General features: G+C 32.4%; 1 protein-coding gene, 1 long non-coding RNA gene and 5 other non-coding genes across 7 annotated transcripts; all 7 read left to right on the top strand.

Moving 5' to 3' along the window:
* Positions 1 to 201: 201 nt before the first annotated feature.
* Positions 202 to 1,917, top strand: LOC105787886 (ethylene-responsive transcription factor ABR1). The gene is made up of 2 exons (XM_012614482.2): positions 202 to 837; positions 989 to 1,917. The coding sequence occupies exons 1-2, from the start codon at positions 456 to 458 to the stop codon at positions 1,735 to 1,737; spliced, it is 1,131 nt and encodes a 376-aa protein (XP_012469936.1). The 5' UTR covers positions 202 to 455; the 3' UTR covers positions 1,738 to 1,917.
* Positions 1,918 to 12,464: 10,547 nt separating this feature from the next.
* On the top strand, positions 12,465 to 14,214 carry LOC128035543 (uncharacterized). The gene is made up of 2 exons (XR_008191943.1): positions 12,465 to 12,792; positions 13,663 to 14,214. It is a non-coding gene; the product is annotated as an uncharacterized LOC128035543 (long non-coding RNA).
* On the top strand, positions 12,653 to 12,777 carry LOC128039317 (small nucleolar RNA SNORD14). Its single transcript, XR_008193821.1, has one exon. It is a non-coding gene; the product is annotated as a small nucleolar RNA SNORD14 (small nucleolar RNA).
* Positions 13,045 to 13,169, top strand: LOC128039339 (small nucleolar RNA SNORD14). Its single transcript, XR_008193843.1, has one exon. It is a non-coding gene; the product is annotated as a small nucleolar RNA SNORD14 (small nucleolar RNA).
* Positions 13,335 to 13,458, top strand: LOC128039306 (small nucleolar RNA SNORD14). The gene has a single exon (XR_008193810.1). It is a non-coding gene; the product is annotated as a small nucleolar RNA SNORD14 (small nucleolar RNA).
* On the top strand, positions 13,616 to 13,740 carry LOC128039540 (small nucleolar RNA SNORD14). The gene has a single exon (XR_008194040.1). It is a non-coding gene; the product is annotated as a small nucleolar RNA SNORD14 (small nucleolar RNA).
* On the top strand, positions 13,840 to 13,964 carry LOC128039362 (small nucleolar RNA SNORD14). The gene has a single exon (XR_008193866.1). It is a non-coding gene; the product is annotated as a small nucleolar RNA SNORD14 (small nucleolar RNA).
* Positions 14,215 to 19,807: the final 5,593 nt, after the last annotated feature.

Here is a 19,807-nt window from a genome sequence, read left to right as displayed (position 1 = left end):
TTAATCAAAACAATAATATCAATAGTCGGTTCGTTTGTCCCCTTTCACACTTGAAAACGTAATTTCTAGTACACAAATCTCAATTTGCCCACTTGCCAGATCTTTTTTTTTCCAAAGTACAAAATTCCATTTCTTTTTCTTTAATAAATTATCCACAGACCTTTAGTAAAATTTTAAAAAGCGGCTTTCATATTGAGCCAAACTGTCCTTTGTTCCGAGGAGATTCAGTGTCCGACACACATTCTCGAATCCCCTATATAAGTCTTGTTTTTTTTTTTGTTTTTTTAATTTTTATGTTGAACTGAAAAAAAAAAGAACTTGGTTAAGTTTTGTACGATTTGATTTTTGCAAATTACTGCGTAATCATTACAGAGGTGGCGAACCAGAAAGGAAGAGTGGTCGGTGAGAATAGCAGGGGAGCCGGTGACGTAGACCAAGACTATCAAGGATCATTGATGTATCAGTTGATGATGACGAGAGAAGACGGGTCGTCGTCTGCGGCGGTGGCGGAGGCGGTGCCGTCGTCGTCATTGATGTTGTCCGATGTTTGTAGGGACAGGGAGATGTCCGTTATGGTTTCAGCTTTGACTCATGTCGTAGCCGGCGATGTGCCTGCTGATGATGAAGAGCTTTCAGGGAATGAATACTTGGATTGGCGGTCTAACAATATCAACCCTTCATTGGGATTTTGTGGGATAAAGAGAGGAAGGGAAGAGGTCAACGGTTGTGCTACCGGTGGTGGTGGTGTCGGACGGATGGCGGTCGAGTCTGTTGCTAATCTTTGTTCGCAATTTGTCCACTTGCCACATGGTGGCTCGTCTTCTGCTGTTGCAGGAGGTAAGCAACATAGTAGAAATTTCAAACTATTATTAATTGTTCTTTTTTAAGCTAAGTCAAAGTTATAGACTTTCCACGTATGCTAAGTTTTTAACCTTTGCCAATTATAGTATATGTTGTATTAAGTTAAGCCATCCCCTGTTTTTTGCAGTGACAGAGGCAAACACCCCAGCGCAATTGGTCCCAACATATGAATACAATAGCAACGAGAACAACAACAGAGAAGAACCAAGGAGGAGATACAGGGGAGTCCGACAGAGACCATGGGGTAAGTGGGCAGCGGAGATAAGAGACCCATTCAAAGCTGCTAGAGTTTGGTTAGGCACATTTGACACCGCTGAGGATGCAGCCAGAGCCTACGATGAAGCAGCCCTTCGTTTCCGAGGCAACAAAGCCAAGCTTAACTTCCCTGAAAATGTCAAGCTCCGATCAGTTCCCCCCAATCAAACAGCAACCCATTTCCCCATTTCCGATTCCCCAAACACCCATTTCTCCATTCCTACATCTACTGAACCAATCGTTCACCACTCTCAGTCTCATTACTCGGTCCCAAATCCTCAAGTTGCCGGCGGATATCTTGATTATTCTCAGCTTTTTTTGGGTTCTTCCACCAGTAGTTTCCCAAGAGAGCAACAACTACAGCAGCTGCGGCAAAATCAACCCATTTATCCATACGATCGAACAGTTTTGTCTTCATCAGTAAGTTCTCGAGCACAATCGTCTTCCTTATCGTCGTCATCGCCTGCTTCGCCGCCGACTTCATATCCTATTGTTTTTCCGCTTCAAGCGTCGGGTTATCAGTTCAACTTGGGTAACAGTAGTCAAGGTGGCGGTATTGGAGATTTTTCGGTGCATTCTTGGTCATCAGATTCCTCTCAGTATCCATCAACCACTAAATAAAGTCATATGATTTTTGCCTTTTTGGTCATTGTTTGCCCTAAACAATGTGATTATTGTGTTTTTTTTCTTACTTCTCTTTTTGAGGGTTCGATATTTTATTTGATCTATATAATTGTTTTCCGAAGTAGCAGTTTTTATTTCTAAAATGTTTTATATCAAGAGGACAAATCTGATTATTTATGTTCTATTGAATAGGAATGAGAATAATGTAGAATCACAATTTCATATAATTTTCTCTATATATAACTATTAAAAACAACACTTTACATATCATATTAAGAAAACATTTCAATGAAACAAATTAAAAGAAAAAAATCATTACTAAGTCAGACATAAAATTCCATAAAAAAATGGTTGAAGCTCTTTATTGGCATTCTCTCCAAAAATATGTATTTTTAGCACATTTCCCTTTATTTCTGGATAAGATACTCTACTTGGAAATTATGTTTTTGTTTTATGTGATTTAAGATACTATAATAATAAAGAAATGAATAAAAGATGTTGGAGTTTAGACTAAATTCATTGGTGGGGAGGCAAGTCAACTCTATCAAAAGGAGTTAGAATGTTTCAGAACTTTCTTTTCTATTGTGTTCCCTGCGTCGAACGAAACAGTTGATACAATCATAGTTCTCCAACTATGTAACAGTAGCGTCGTCGTTAAGAAACGTGTTTTTTCTTGAAAGTGAGGCGCGAAAGATTTTAATTAATCATTATTATTCCGTGCCAATAAAGTATTGAGATGATGATTAACTAACTACTCATATTTCGTATATTTTACTTTGTTTGCATTTTGGTCGAGCTTTGAGGGTATTTTTAATAACGTTGTTAGCCCTAGTTTTTCAAATGTTTTGATATAACAAAGTCTAATTATAAACTTTCACTTAGTTTGATATGTCAAATTAATCTATCTCAAACACTTGATGAGTTTATTCTCAAGTAATTTACGAGTCATTTTAATGCTTTTTGTTGATCTTTAGTTTGCTAGTGTTAATGATAGTTTTTCTTACATTTTACTCCTTTTGAGACCTAATTTGGCAAAACTATGCCACTGAGAGTCTAATGTTTGATTTGAGTTTGTTTAGGGAGATAGTTAAGGCCAAACTTTGAGGAAAACATAAATTACTTTGTGTGTCGCGACACTAGCCCTTCATTGCCTCAAGGAAGCAAACTTCAATGAAAACCAACTTGGAGCTATCTACTATGGAAGTCGTGACACTAGGAGTGTTGTGTGTGACATCGAGCCTCAATGTCTCAAATTCAAGCCTTCAAGGTCGCGACTCTAAGCCGATGGTTGAAGTGAAGGAGCCCAGTGCCATTATCGAGTATGTCTCGACATAGCCTAGTTGGTGTCACGACATCAATAACCCCCAAGCCAAGATTGTGCCTATTGCTAAGGATGTTGCGACACTAAATCTTGGGTGTCGAGACACTGAAGTCTAATAGGTGTAAATATTACAGGGCCAATTTTGTGTCCAACATCAACTCAAGTCAAATCATTCTCTTCAAGGGCATTTTGTCAACTATTAAGGTTATAGAATTTGTTGTAGTAAAGGCAACTTAATGCAAAAAAAAGAAAAAAGAAAAAAGAGAGAAGCTCTTTTATCATCTTTTTGTCATTTTTTTTATTTCTTTCACCATTTGTAGTTTTTTAAGTTTTCCTTTCTTAGCTTAGTAATCGGTGGTTGTTAGTTTCTTCTTCATTTTTGCTGTACCTTTTGTTTTCTTGTAAGTATATACAAAACTTTCTTTTGTTATTTAAAGTTCTCTTTAAAGCATTCAATAGATTTTATTCTTGTTAGCTTTCAAAAGTATAAAAATATCATCTTTGGTTGTGGTTTCATCATCTTTCTTGTTGCCATCCTTTTCAACAAAGACTCCTTCAAGAGTCACTAAGAAACTCTAAATCTTGTCCATTTATGGTAAAGCATTCAATAGATTTTATTCTTGTTAGCTTTCAAAAGTATAAAAATATCATTTTTGGTTGTGGTTTCATCATCTTTCTTGTTGCCATCCTCTTCAACAGAGACTCCTTCAAGAGTCACTAAGAAACTCTAAATCTTGTCCATTTATGGTTATTTGATGAATCATCTAAGTATGAAATTGGCTGGTATTTGTACGTTAATGATGAGTGGGCATTGAGCCTTATGGTGGTTGGTTGATTGAAATGTGGCATAGTTAGTTTCTAGGCCAGACACTAAATTGTAATAATTGGACTAAATTTATTAGGCTTCAAAACCTAGAATTGACGCCTCTAGGTTAACATTTAAATAGGTGAGACCGAGACGAGATCCTATTGCGAACCAATTTTATTGATCAGATTTAGTTTAATGAGGTCGAGAGATAAACCAGGCTAATTCGTCTAATTAGGTAAAATGGTGACGGAAAGGTAAAATTGGACCAATTAGGAGTTTGAGCAATTTAGATCCCTAATCCATGAATTAACTAGCAACATGGATATCAATTGACCACTTTATCTCATTGAATTGATATTTGTGTACTTTTTACTGTTATTTAATTTAGTTATCTTAGGTGTAATTTAGTGTAATTAACCTTAAATGATGACTTGTCGTAAATTGCATGCGTTATCATTGTTATTCACCTTATTTCTCGACCTCTCTTGGGTTCGATCCTTGGAATGCTCTAAGTGTTCAATTGTAACACTTAAAAATATTACAATTGACTTGTCACACTTACAGCTAAGCCGCTTTAGTTCCTGATATTCTGTGTCAATTCTCTGCTTGGTGTTCATACGCCGTGGTGTGATCATAGTCAAATTTGCAATCAATTGATATAAGCTCATAAAATTATTTTCGAAGTATTCGTAAACTTGAAATGATAAAATGCCTTTGAAAAATCTCAATTTAGAACCATTTTTACCAAATTAGTATACTTCTACCGATACAAGTTCACATTTTGGATCGATAGAAGCAAGTCAGAGAGCACCCCAGAATTTCCTTTAGACTTCCACCGATATTTGGGGTGTAATACCCAAAAAAAAATTACTACAGTAAGAAAGTAAGATAATTCCTGATATAGTAAAATAAGAAAATAAAGTGATAAAAAGGGTAATTTTGAGTTATGTCAACATTGAGAAGTATATTATGACATATTAATTCAAGAAAGGATTAAATCGCAAAAGTGAGAAAAGTTTTGTGGCCCAAGAGTAAATACTTAAAATTTAAGGGGTTAAAGTGTAAATATAAAAAAATTGAAGGACCAATACTGCAAATATTTTAAGGGTAGAATAATCTAGAAACCAAGGAAAATGGATGAATTAGGACCAAATTGAAAATGTGAAGAATTTTTAGGGACTAAATCGTAAATTTACCAAATTAAGTGATGACTCAAGGATGGAGTTTTAAAAGAACATAAAGGGCAAAATGGTCAATTAGAAGAGAGAGAAATCTAGAAGGCAATGATGATGTTGGTGATATTTTAGATTAATTAATTAAATAAATATTAGTTTATTAATATTTTAATTTGATTTTTAAATGATATTTTATTATTTTATTATTAATTTATTTAGTATATATATTTGTGGAAAGAAATATGAAAAGCAACCAACTCATCATCTTCCATGCATCCAACGTGAGGAGAAGAGAGAAAGAAGGAAAGTTTTGCTTTCTTTACAATTTGGTCCTTCCTCCAAAAACTTACCATTTTCACCTAGAAATCAAAAGAATTTCCATATCCATCAAGAGAGAAAGATAACAAGGAGACTATGGGGAGCTAGAATATCAAGTTGGATTCAAGAAATTGAAGCTGGAGGAGAGATAAAATCAAGTTAAAGATTGAAATCAATAGGACAAGGTAAGAACATTGAGATTTCAATATATTTTTAAGTTTGATATTATTAAAATAGAATGGAAAAGATGTTATAGTAGAGTTTTCTTATATAAAGTCTTATGTTTTTGATATATTAGTGAAGTGAAATAAGTGAAAGTGATGAGAAATATTATAGAGAAAGGGAATAAGGAAGTTATAAACTTAGTAATTAACATTTTGCACTAAAACAGTTTTGGACAACAACAGTAGGTTAACTTTGAAAAATCACCATAAATTATGAAAATGAAATTAGAGGATGAAAAAAATATGGAATTAAAACTTACTGAGTCTAGTTTCTCATAGAAGAAACGGTGTAAGTAATGGAATTGTAAATCATCAGATATAATAGATTTTGTAAGATAAGGTCAGAATGATTTCGGGTTCTCCTGTTCTGACTTTAGAAATCATAAAAAATGTAAAAAAATAATTAATGGGTTATAATTTATATTTTTAAAATCCTTAAATATTATATTTTCAATAGAATTAAACAAGAATATCATCTGAATTTTGTACAAGGAGATAATTAAGTTTTAGTGAAGAAGGGTTGAATCGCGAGACAAGAGAAAGAGGTGACTTTAAAGAATAAACTGTACTTATTGGCTAAACCAAAAATTCTGAAAATTTTATGGTAAGAATATATGTGAGTATAGTTTTAGAGAAAATTAATGGATCTCAATTTGGAGTTCTGTAGCTCAATATATAAATAATTTAGTGACTATGACTCAAGTGGATAGCTTTGAATTAATATATAAATAAATGGTGAAATTATAGATAATGTTACATATAAGCATGTTATATACATTAAGGATGTGGAATGGAGAGGAGGAGGAGGAAAATGTATGATTATTCAACTAGCATGAGTTTTCATTAAAAATGATCAATTTACATGTTTTAAGTTCAGGGACTAAATTGAACAAATGTGAAACTTTAAGGGTAAATTTGTAAAAATGTCAAAAAGTGGCCAATTTGCATGAAATGAATTATTTTATTATTTAAATTAGTAAATTGAATGAAATATTAATTTAGACCAAGATTGGGTGGAAATTCGAGAAAAATAGAAATTTTCCAAAATGTCCCTGAATTTTGCTATTTCTGCAATTTAGCCTGGTAAGTTCGTATGAACTATATTTTGTATAATTTTAATAGAAGTGAATGCTATTTGGTAATGAATATTATATATATGTGTGTTTTATTATTGGAATTGAATTATTATTGGTAATAAGTATAATTATTAGATGTTTTGAAATGATTATCGGAAGCTCGATTGGGTTGGAAGCTTGTTGGAGATATATCACATTATTCATTAGTTCTATTGGTACTTTTGGATGATTTGATTCTGGTTATAATGACTTGTATAAGTTAAATTGGTTAATGTTAGCTCATAAATGTTTTGATTTTGATTGATTATAAATATGAATGCTTGATGAAATGAAATGTCTGAAAATTAATTTGTAAACTCCGGTAATGCTCTATAACCCTATTCTAGATAAGGATACGGGTTAGGGGTGTTACATGGGGGCTCTTCTACTAATACTTATTTAGTTGTATCGATACTTGAGGGAAGTTCTACCTGTAATGGCCCAAATTTAAGGTTATCAGAATAGTGGTTTCGTAACCAAAAATCCAGTTTAAAGAGAAATTATTAATAATTTTTATGATTTATCGAGTGATTATATATAAGTATTAGAGTATTGATAAGAAATTTTATTGATTGCATGCCTAAATTGCCTATTAGGACTTGATTGCAAAAGTGGGTAAATATGAGTTTTAGATGATAAAGGATTTATTTGAAGTGCATAATCAAAGTAGAGGTCCTTAAATAGTAATTAGACCATAAAATTTCCATGGACAAAAATAGGCATGCATAGATAAAAATAACTAAAGTTTTAATGAAGGGTATTTTAATCATTGAATAATAAAAAGAATAAAAAGGGAAAAAAGATGGCAAAAATATCATCTTCTCCAAAAAGCTTGCTGCCAAAATTTGAAGGACACCATAGCTAGGGTTTTCACACTTTCTCAAGCTCATAGTAAGTGATTCCAAGCCCCGTTTTTAATGTTCTTTACGTTTTTGAGATCCTGGTAGCTTAATTTAGCTTATTCTAGCAATAATTTAACCTAGGGTTTATATTTGGAAAAATACCCATAGGTGAAAAGTTTTTATTTTGATGTTTTAAGGTATAATATGAAGCTAGAAATTATGTTAAACAACTTTTGCTAGTCGATTTTAAGCGAAAACGAGTAAAACTCCATAATCGGTAAAATACCTAATGTTCATAAGTAGATGTTAGAGTGAGAATTTGATGTTGTCATAGAAGAGAAAAATGTTCAGCATGTTGTAAAACATAAGAATAAGAGATGAAGTTTAATTTCCGAGCTTTGGGGCAAAAGTGTAATTATGTAAAAGTTTAGGGGTAAAATTGTAATTTTTCCAAAGTTAGAGTCGAGGGCTGTTTTAATGAATGTGAGTATTAAATAAGTTAAATTTGCTATTATAGATCAAGAAGAACGGAATTCGAGGTTAGATCGAGGAAAGAATAAGATTGAAGACTAAGTGATAGATTTGACTATATTTGGTGCCGAGGTAAGTTTACGGTAAATAAATGCAATATTTTAATAATTATTATTAATGCTGTTATTTTCTAGAAATTATATATTTAATTCATGAATTTATCTAATGTTGACTCAAGTATGAGATGACAGAGAATTAGTGATACAAGCCCCGTTGAAACATTAGGAATGCATTGTGTACAAATGTTATACATGTCTATATGATAAATTATGCATAGAAATCAAGAAAGAGTAATAATTTGCAAAGAAACAGATTTCAAACGGCAGCAGTGATGTGATTTTGAAAAATCACTTAGGATAGTATAAAATGAATTATAGGGTGTATTATATATATAATGAAATCTTTTTGAGTCTATTTTCATGGAAAAATAACGGTTTAACAAAAAGAATTTTATAATTTGAGATATGTAAATTTTGGTGAGACAGGGTCAGAACTGTTTTTGGAGTCCCCTGTTCTGAGTTTAGAAAATCACTAAAAATTGTAAAAAAATATTTATGAATTTTAATTTATATTCCTAGATTCCTTATTGAGTCTATTTTCTGTAGAAACAATTGATAACACCATATGAAAATCCTACAATGAGAAAAATTATTTTTAGTGGCAAGAGGTCAGGACAGTCGAGTGGTGAAACAAGGGAGACTTTAATTAATAAACTGTACTAATTGGCTAAACAAAAAATTTTAAAAATTTTATGGTGAAAATATATATGAGTTTAGTTTCAGGGAAAATTTACGGACCTCAATTTTGAGTTTCTTAGCTCGAGTTATAATTAATTTAGTGACTGCTGCGCAGGTGGACAACCTTATTATGAATAGTGAAATAACTTTTAAAAGTAAATTTTTATGCCCCGAACTTTTAAGTTAAGTCAAGTAACGCCTCATGCTCGACTCCGGAAACGGTCTCGGGTAAGGGGTGTTACACTATCGGTACAAGTAAGTCAGTGAGAATTTTTAGTTTCTTTTGTACCTTCTATTAGTAGAACTATCGACACAAGTCAAAACCCTTAAAACCCTCAAACTTCTATCAATAGATCAGGCTCCAACAATCACATTTTTAAAGACTTCTACTGGCATAAGTCCACTTGTAACGATACAAGTGGTCTATAGTAGAGGTGATCATGGGTTGGGCTACCCGGCCTGGCTAGACGGCCCACCCGAAAAATGGGAGGGTTCGGGTAAAAATATAGGCCCAAAATATGGGTTTGAGCAAAAAAATGAGGCTTGTTTAGAAAACAGGCCGGGCCTCGGGTAAAATTTTTTTGCCTGGGCTCAGCCCGGCCCGAATTATATATTAAATATATATTTATTTTTAATCAAATATACTTTTTAAAATTTAATATGCTATTTTCTTTTTAAAATATGCTATTTTGGTGTTGTAAAATTTAATATGGACCAAGCCGGGCTCGGGCTTAGCAATTTTCTTTCGGGCCGGGCTTGGATAAATTTTTATGCCCATATTTCGGAGCCCAGCCTAGAAAACGGGCCTAAAATTTTATATGGGCCCGGCCCGATCCATGATCACCTCTAGTCTACAGTATGCAGTTAATGCTTGAATTTATTGCTGGAATGACTTTAGTTTACTCCCAATGTCTCCAAACGACTCTAAGGTTGATAGAAGGCATAAATACAAGTTAATAGCTCCATATTGAAGATAATAAACAAGTTTGTAAAGTCAATTGTACAAAAATCAAATCTTTTCATTGATGTTCTCTTTGTTCTTCTTACACACACTTGAGTAGCAATCTTTTTAATTCTTTCGAGTGTTGTATTGTCATTGAGTGAGTTTTATCATTGTAATATTTTCCTTTGAGAGGTGTCTTTAATCCTTATTCTTATTTATCAACTTTGTAAGGGTTTGCTTAAGGTTTTTTGGGTAGAAAACCTTAAGGGAAGTGACTCTATCTTGCCTATTAAAAAGATAGTGTTTGTAAATGTTAAACATTGTCCTTGAAAGGTTGAAATCTAGTGAATTCGATAAATCTTTAGTTGTGGTAAGTTAAAGTAGTGGAGGTAAGCAATCTATAAATTATCGAGTCCCCTTTATTTGTTATACTTTTTTTAAATATTTTAAAACACCAATTTACCCCCTCATGCGATTATTGAGTTTAATAAAGGTTAATCTATTTTAACTTAAAACAAAATTAAATAAAAATTAATGGATGAAATTCCTTTCTTCAAAATATATTATTTATTTATTAATATAAGTACAAAAGATTAACATTTTGTGTTTTACATTTTTTATAATAATACTTTTATAAAAATTTTATCATTTTAATTATTTTGGTTAAATTTGCCCTCAAACAATACAAATAACATGTTTTAATAATAATAATCATCATCATCATCATCATCATCATTTTCATCGTTCTTTACCCCAACGACTACTTTGATCAAAAGGAAGCCTAGATGCTTAATTTTTCTCCAATTTCATTTTATTTGTTTGAGAAATAAGACATGAAATATTTTGTTAGAGACATACACAAAATAAAATGCCATGAGTTTTATGTATATTCACAAGTTAGTTATTAAATTATACATATTTTTCTACATTGATATTTATTTATTTTTCCTATATTAATACCGAACTTTGCTTCACTTATACATTCTAATAAAAATTGAAACCGACATTAAAAAAAGGGCCCAATCAGATATTAACATGTGAACAATTTTATCATATGTCATAATAATTATTTTATCAACTAATGTTATTTATTTTAAAAGAACAAATTAAAAATGAAAATACTTATTTTATTTATTTTAAATGTCTAAACCCGTTTGCACCCACGATAAAACTTATTCTCCAAAAGCTTGGAGTTTAGAGATTGATGCGATTTATCGGAACTTAGAAAGTTCAAAAAATTGCTTGAACGATGGATTGTCTTGAATAGATTCAAATCGGGGTGGAAACCTTGACTCAAAGTACTTGAATGATTTAAGGAACCGTAGTTATAACAGAACCCGACCTGCTTAAACTTGACGAATTACTGAAACCTTGGTATGAGGAAGTCGCCACACTTCGGGATGGAAAAGCGAAGTGATAAGACAAAGGTGAATGCCACAAACTTGTAAAAGTTTGATAAATTCGGTTAAGAACTTTAGAGAGAAAAATATATTATTAAGTAGATATCTATCATGATCAAGATAAAGTTTTAATTGTGATCAATAAAGTACATCCTCTATTGCTTTCATTGCTTTCATATATATTTTTTATTTTTTGTTCTCTCCATCTCTCTTTATTTTATAACAATTTTCGTTTAATTAAAAATATCATTTTAATATTAATATCAATATTAATTTGAACTTAAAACATCAAACACCTAACATATTTTAATTGGGTCATCACAATTTCTCTCGACATTCATTTGAGTTTTAAGTAAATTTCAAGTATCAATATACGGCAAAAAAGAGAGGTTTCAATACCAATATAAAAAGGTTAATCAACAAATAAAGTGAAAATGGCAAAGTTATCTAAACTTATTACTCCCTCTAGCTGTGTTAACTCTTGATAAAAATTGACACATCTCCTTCTATTAGTATTAATCTTTGACAAAAGTTAACACATATCCCAAATAAAAATGCCACCTCCCTTTATTTGTAAAGCAATCATATTTTAGTTATTGCTTGAATATAAAATTTATTTTTAAATAATATATTTAAAGGATAAGTGCACATGTTAGAGTTGCCCGGCTTGGGTCACACTTAGACAAGGGTTTGTGTAGTTTGAGTTGGCCCAACTCCGTAGCGTATTCAATTTTAATTAAAAAATATTTTTAAATTTAAATTTAATTATAAAAATATATAAAATGTCACTTAAAAATATTTTTTTATATATTTTTAAATTTTTAATAGTAAAATAAACTTTTTAGATGGTTTGAACCGGATAAAAAATGAGCTTAAACTTGATTTTTTTTCGGAACTGAACCGCAACCTAACTGATTGACAGTTCTACTCATAATTCATATACAACCTTAAGTGAGAAATTCTTTTCATTTATTTTTATGTTTAATAATAAATATGAAGTATATTTTAAAGATCAATACAAATAATATAAATTTGCATTAAAAAATTATGAATAATTTATAAATTAATTATATCTATTATTAATTAAAAATTAAAAATAAATGTCCCTAAACGAAAAAACTTAAAAAAAAAATAATGGTTTAGATTTTGGAGGATTCTTTTTTTCCGTTTGGGTAGACCAAGATATAAGAGGGACAAGAAACGTGAAACCTGTTTCGAGCAATCTCCTGAAACTTCGAGAAGCCCATAAAATAACGTTCTTAATTTAATAAAGCCCAAATTAGAGAAACTTGTAATAAGAGAAACCCCTTCCATCAGGTAAAAACCCTAATTCATAGAAACGGCTACAAACCCTAACCCCAGTCCTCTTTATAAACCCTTCTACTCATACTCTTCTCGCATCAGCCCCAAAACTATCGACCTTTCAGTATAGGTTTATTCCTTTTTAATTTTTTTTTATTTGGAAATGGTTTTAGCTTAGTTTGTTTGGAATGAATTGTGTCGATGATGATAAATCAAAGGCTTGTTTCTCAGAAACATTCGCAGTGGCCGCCTGAGAGCTTTCGCCTTTCGCCGGGCTTGAGAGCTTCTGCTGTTTTGCTCCTTCCTTGGATGTCTGAGACTTTTTTTAACCCCGTAGTATGAATATGTTTTTCTTTTATGTTAATTAAATCTGATTTTTACTAGTCATCAACTTATTTTATGCTTCATTGTTTCAAATTTTCAATGATCGAGCATCTCTGTTTAGGCTCTGTTTGTTTGTTGCTTTTGCTGCCTTATTTTTAGATATTTTTATTTGCAAGATGATAATTGAATGCATAATTTTGGGGTGTTGTGTGAAGTCAGTTGCCATGTAGTGTTTTACTTGCTACGTTACGAAATCAAATATAAAGTCGATGATGATAAGTTGTAAGGCTTGTTTCTCAAAACATTCGCAGTGGCCGTCTAAGAGCTTTCGCCTTTCGCCGGGCTTGAGAGCTTGTGCTGCTTCCTTCCTTCCTTGGATGTCTGAGACCTTTTATGACTTCTATATGATTGTTGTTTTCATTATTTGTGCTTGAAAACCCAGTCACTTCCTCAGAAATCTGGTTGTACATTTTTCCCCCCTTTTTTTTATTCAGTTCAATTGATAAACGATATTCTTAAAATTCAGTCAAAGGAAAATATATTTGTTGTGTATGGGTTTATGATGATAATCCAAAGGCTTGTTTCTCAAAACATTCGCAGTGGCCGCCTAAGAGCTTTCGCCTTTCGCCGGGCTTGAGAGCTTGTGCTGCTTCATTCCTTCCTTGGATGTCTGAGACCTTGTATGACTTGTATATAGTTGTTTTTCATTATTTGCGCGTGAAAATCCAATTATTTTCTCAGAAATCTGGTTGTATATTTTTCCCTTTTTTTTCAGTTCCATTGATAATCGATATTCTTAAAATTGAGTCAAATGATAATATATTTCATGTGTATGGGTTTATGATGATAAGTTGTAAGGCTTGTTTCTCAAAACATTCGCAGTGGCCGCCTGAGAGCTTTCGCTTTTCGCCGGGCTTGAGAGCTTGTGCTGCTTTTATCCTTCCTTGGATGTCTGAGACCTTTTATTATACCTTTATAATTGTTTCACATTTTAAATATAATTTGTGATTGAAATCCAGTTATATTCGGTGAAAAGGAGTTTTTAAATTGATGTAAATGTGTTGATGATGACAAATTCAAAGGCTTGTTTCTCAAAAACATTCGCAGTGGCCGCCTAAGAGCTTTCGCCTTCGCCAGGCTCGAGAGATTGTGCTGCTTTATTCCTTGGATGGATGTCTGAAACTTATAAAATTTACTTGATGGTTCTCAAATGTAATTGGATGCCCGATTTATATAAGATAACCTGATTTGAGTGATACGTGTTTAATTCCTTTTGTTTACTTGTATATGATGAAGAGAGATGGGAATTCAGCTAAATCTACTCCGTTAGATGGGAAGTGGTTTATAGAATAAAAGAATTTCATTCCTAAATGTTGCTTAGTCATCTGGAATTTGATTCTAATAATAATATTATTTTATTTTCGATTGATATAATTTATGGTGAGATGGAGGAAAAAATTGGATTTACGATATATTGGGTGTTTTTAATTTGGATATTTCTCTCAATTTCTTATTTCTACTCAATATCTTATTTCTATTGTTATGGTTGTAAGATTATTTTTCCTAATTTTATCAAAATATAAGATTGAAGGTGAAAGAAATTAGAAACTGAATATAATTCAGTCAAAAATCAAATATTTTAACTTTTCATTTATTTTTAACCTTTGAATTCGTATTGTTTTTTTGTGAATTTCATATTAAACATTAATTAATTTATTTATTTTGAGAGTGATTTAATAAAAAACATAAGTTTAAGAGTTAGTTTAAATATAATGCTAATGGATATTAGTTTGCTAAAATTAATTAAATTTATTATAATTTCAAAATAGATCATCTTAACCTAACAGCCCTTGAAAGAAATACTAATATCCAAATAACAAAGAAAGTTTTTGAAATATTAAACCATACATATGATATTTCATTAATCATATATATAAGTATGGTCAGGTTTTAAATTCAAATTTGGTTTGGCCCAGTTTACTTTTTTATTCAAGTTTGATCCTATTTAAGAAATGTAAACCCGAATCCAATTGGACCTGTTTGTATTTAATTTTTTTAAGATTACGTTTTATTTAAAAATGTAATGCACTAAAAGAACACTAAAATAAAAGTTTTAAAAATATTAATACTAAAAAATACTACCATAAATATAATCAATGTTTTATTTTATTAAAAACTCAAAAAATATAATAAATATTTTATTGTATTAAATATAATTTTAATATTTTATATTTTGGTTGGAATATTTAGTTGAGTAAAATTTTTATTTTTAAGTTTTAGGTAATAAATTTAATTGTTATTAGGTTAGTGATTCAATATAAATATATATAATTAATATAATATTTTTTGTAACCTAATAAAAAAAGTTACAACACCCCCATCAAACACAACTTATTATAATAGTTCATTTGGCAAATTATAAAACAGAGCCTTCAACAGTATTCATGAATCCAAGACATAAACATCTTTCTAACATCTTAAAAATTACGTGATCACTATACCTCATCAATCCTGATCATAAGTCAAAACACAATGGCGGCATAAAAACTTCCAACCCCAAGTAAACCATCAAGCTAAAACTAAAAGAGATGAATCTGCAATAATTCTAGTGATGAGCACAAAAAAGTTCTTTTTCTTCTCTTTTTATTTCATCTGCAAAGCTTCATCGTCAAAACATTTCCATTTAAAATTTATATCAATTGAGACCCTTTGGAGACACATTGGTTGAGATGGACCATTTGAGATCCTTTTAGATGCTACCCGTTTTTCTCTTCAGTCTCGTACCTTCTCTCTTCATCGTTGTGCCCATCAACACTCTTTGTTCCCTACTACGATTGCACAATTCATGGTCATTCTCTAAACTCAATCCACCTTCTGAACACTGCACAACCATATCTGGTTCATTTTCTTAGTCTAATGAGCAAAGTCCAATACTCTTTTATCGTGTTCCAAACTTCCTCATTGATGCGGAAACCCGGATCTAGACACAAGAGAAACACAAATTAGAAATAAAACGAGAATAAATAAATAAATAAAAAGGATAGATTTGCCCTATGGAACCCTTGGTTAACTTGTAACCAAAAAGGCCAATGATTGAGCGGCTCCCTACGAAACCCCTAGAAGAAGAACCTCTAGAAACACCGATGAACGGGAAAGAAATTTGAATATTTGCAACTCCGAAATACCCTCGAAAAGTAACAAACTCCAAACTAAATAGCAAGAGAAGAATCACTCTACTCTAAAAAAATTTGCCTCACACAAATTTGAAAGAAAACAAATACTCTTCTTTTTATTCCCCCTTCAATGTGTAGAAAACAAGCCTATTTATAGGCAAATTACAAGAGTAATTGAATCCTAATAAAACTCTTTCAAGAGTAATTGAATCCTAATAAAAACTCTTTAAAGAGTAATTGAATCCTAATAAAACTCTTTAAAATTATCTAAGAAAATAAATAAATAATAACCTAACCAATAAAATTACTTAACTCATAAATGATGTGTCCCAACCAATGAGAATTAAGTAAATAATAATAATAATAAGATACATAAAAAATTAATCCACCAATTTATGGGCTTTTACTATTCCAAGATTGGTCCGTTGAATTGCATTCCGTATTTATCAATGTCACGAACATGATGAATTAAATTTGTCGCAACAAAGTCTTGGACAAAAGCATTCATCTTTGATTTTAATTGTCGTGCCTTGCTTGAGTGATTGGACCACTAGGAAAGACAACCCTTTGAGTGTCACCTCCTTGGCTCGTATCATTCTCCCCCTCTTCAAGAAGATTCGTCCTCAAATCTGAACCTACATCAAATTCAAAAGGAGAAAGATCAAAAACATTGAAAGTAGCACTAACACTATACTCACCAGGAAGATCAATGCGATAAGCATTGTCATTTATTTTCTCGAGTACTTGGAATGGTCCATCTCCTCGTGCTTCAAGTTTATTCTTTCTCTTAGAAGGAAATCGTTCCTTCCTCATATGCACCCAGACCCAATCTCCAGGTTTAAACAAGACTTGCTTTCGCCCTTTATTAACTCGATGTGCATTGGACTCATTCTTTTTCTCAATGGCTTTACGAGCCTTCTCATGGATCTCTTTCACTAAATCAGCTTTCCTTTCACCATCTAAATTAGCAATCTCATTCAAAGGTAAAGGAAGAAAATCTAAAACAGTAAGTGGATTAAAGCCATATACAATCTTAAAAGGAGTAAAACTTGTGGAAGAATGAACAGAACGATTATAAGCAAACTCAACATAGGGTATCCATTCTTCCCAAGATTTAACATTCTTACCTATTATGGCTCTAAGCAAAGATCCCAAAACTCGATTTACCACCTCGGTTTGACCATTAGTTTGAGGGTGGCATGTAGTAGAGTAAAGTAATTTAGTACCTAACTTACCCCATAACACCTTCCAAAAGTAACTAAGAAATTTTGCATCTCTATCGGAAACGATAGTCCTTGGGATTCCATGTAATCTCACAACTTCACGGAAAAATAGACCGGCAACATGGGTTGCATCATCAGTCTTATGGCATGGAATGAAATGAACCATTTTAGAAAATCGATCCACAACCACAAAGATGCTTTCTCGTCCACGCTTTGTCCTTGGTAAACCTATTATAAAATCCATTGAAATGTCAGTCCAAGGTGAACTAGGAACAGGAAGAGGAGTATATAGACCATGAGGCATCACAGTGGATTTAGCTTGTTTACAAGTAATGCAAGTAGAGCAAATTTTCTCAACAAGTTTTCGCATGTTAGGCCAATAAAAATGCTCATGTAAAACATCATAAGTCTTAGTGACTCCAAAATGACCCATAAGACCACCACTATGAGCCTCTCGAACCAACAATTCTCGCATTGAACACTTTGGTAAGCATAGTCTATTATTTCGAAAAAGATAGCCATCATGCTTATAAAATTTATGAAATGCACCATGTTCACATGCGTCATAAATGCTTGCAAAATCAGAATCAGTGGCATATAAATCTTTAAGATACTCAAAACCTAATAACTTAGTATGCAAAGTACTACGTAAAGTGTACCTCCTTGATAGAGCATCAGCCACAATATTATCTTTACCTTTCTTATACCTTATAACATAAGGAAAAGATTCAATGAATTCAACCCACCTCGCATGTCACTTGTTCAACTTACCTTGTCCCTTTAAGTGCTTAAGTGATTCATGGTCAGTGTGAATCACAAACTCCTTTGGTAAAAGGTAATGTTGCCAAACTTCTAATGCCCTTACCAAAGCATACAACTCTTTATCATAGGTCGAATAGTTCAAATGTGCTCCACCAAGTTTCTCACTAAAGTAGGCTAGTGGTTTACTATCTTGCATGAGGACGGCACCTATACACAATTTATCTTTAAGTTCATTAAATGCTAATTCTTACTTATCTGTCCAATGAAAAGATACATTCGTTTTAATAAGTGCAGTCAAAGGCGAAGCAATTGTGGAAAAGTTACGAACAAACCTGCGGTAGAAACCGGCTAACCCAAGGAAAGACCTTACCTCAGAAATAGTTTTAGGGATAGGCCATTCTTTAATTGCCTTTACTTTCTCCTCATCCACATGGATTCCTGTAGAACTTATCACAAAACCCAAAAAAACAAGCTTATCCATACAAAATGTGCATTTTTCAAGATTAGCAAAGAGTCGTTCATGCCTTAACACATCCAATACTAATTTAACATGCCTAACATGATCATTCAAAGTTTTGCTATAAATCAGTATATCATCAAAATACAGAACGGCAAATTTTCCTAAAAAAGGTCTAAGTATGTGGTTCATTAATCTCATGAATGTGCTAGGAGCATTAGTTAAGCCAAATGGCATGACTAACCACTCATCTGAGCCATACTTAGTCTTAAAAGCGTTTTCCATTCATCACCTTGTTTCATTCTTATTTGATGGTAACCACTTTTAAGTCAATTTTAGAGAAAATGCATGCACCATTAAGCTCATCCAACATATCATCTAATCGAGGAATTGGATATCGATACTTTATCGTAATCCTGTTGATAGCACGACAATCAACACACATTCTCTAAGAACCATCTTTTTTTGGGACGAGAAGTACAGGAACCGCACAAGGGCTTAGACTCTCACGAATTAACCTTTTCTCTAAGAGATCTTCAACTTGTCTTTGCAACTCTTTAGTTTCTTCAGGATTGCTTCGATAGACTGGTCTATTCGGAATACTCGAACCAGGCACAAAATCTATTTGATGTTCAATCCCTCGTAAAGGAGGTAATCCCTTAGGCATTTCAGAAGGAAATACATCCTCAAAATCCTGCAAAAGATCAACAAAACAACTAGGCAAATGTGTATTAGGGTTAGTCAAAACAAAGTTTTCCCTAAACCTAATTATTACAAATGTTTGTTTTGTACAAAGAGCAAATTTGATATCTCGAAACCTAGCGAATAAACTCACTTTCTCATCTCGTGACTTGTGTGTGCAATCACTCACCAATGTTGGGCCTTTAAGTTGGCTTTTAACACTAATGGCCTCTTTACTCTCAGCCTTTTTCAATGATTTTACCTCACTTCCCTTACCCATCTCACTAGCAAGTTTGAGTTGATCATTGTAGACTTCTTGAGGAGGAAGTGGAGCCAAAGTAAACTTCTTTCTAAGGAACACAAAGGTATATTGGTTAAGGAACCCATCATGATTTACTCGTCGATCAAAGCGCCATGGCCGTCCAAGTAATATGTGCTTGACTTGCATTGGAACAACATCACACAAAACTTTATCGAGTATCTACCAATGGAAAATGAAACTAAGCATTGTTTAGATACTTTTACCTCCCACTATCATTTAGCCATTGCAAGCGGTATGGCCTTGGATGCTTCACACAAGGTAGGCCAAGTTTCTCAACAAGGGAAGAACTCACCACATTGGTGCAACTTCCACTATCAATGATTAATGAACTAGGTTGACCACCAATCAGATATCTTGTGTGGAAAATGTTATCTCTTTGTTCGCGCCCTTCCTCTTTAAACTGGACATT

Source organism: Gossypium raimondii, chromosome 2 (genome assembly GCF_025698545.1).
Source record: "Gossypium raimondii isolate GPD5lz chromosome 2, ASM2569854v1, whole genome shotgun sequence".
Classification (NCBI taxonomy): Eukaryota; Viridiplantae; Streptophyta; class Magnoliopsida; order Malvales; family Malvaceae; genus Gossypium; species Gossypium raimondii.
The sequence above is the reverse complement of the archived record's forward strand: the minus strand, read 5'-3'. Positions and strand labels throughout refer to the sequence as shown.

Coding starts and splice junctions, on each gene's coding strand:
- LOC105787886 (XM_012614482.2), top strand. CDS start 456: ATGTATCAGTTGATGATGACGAGAGAAGACGGGTCGTCGTCTGCGGCG. Junction 838..988: donor GTCTTCTGCTGTTGCAGGAG/GTAAGCAACATA, acceptor TGTTTTTTGCAG/TGACAGAGGCAAACACCCCA.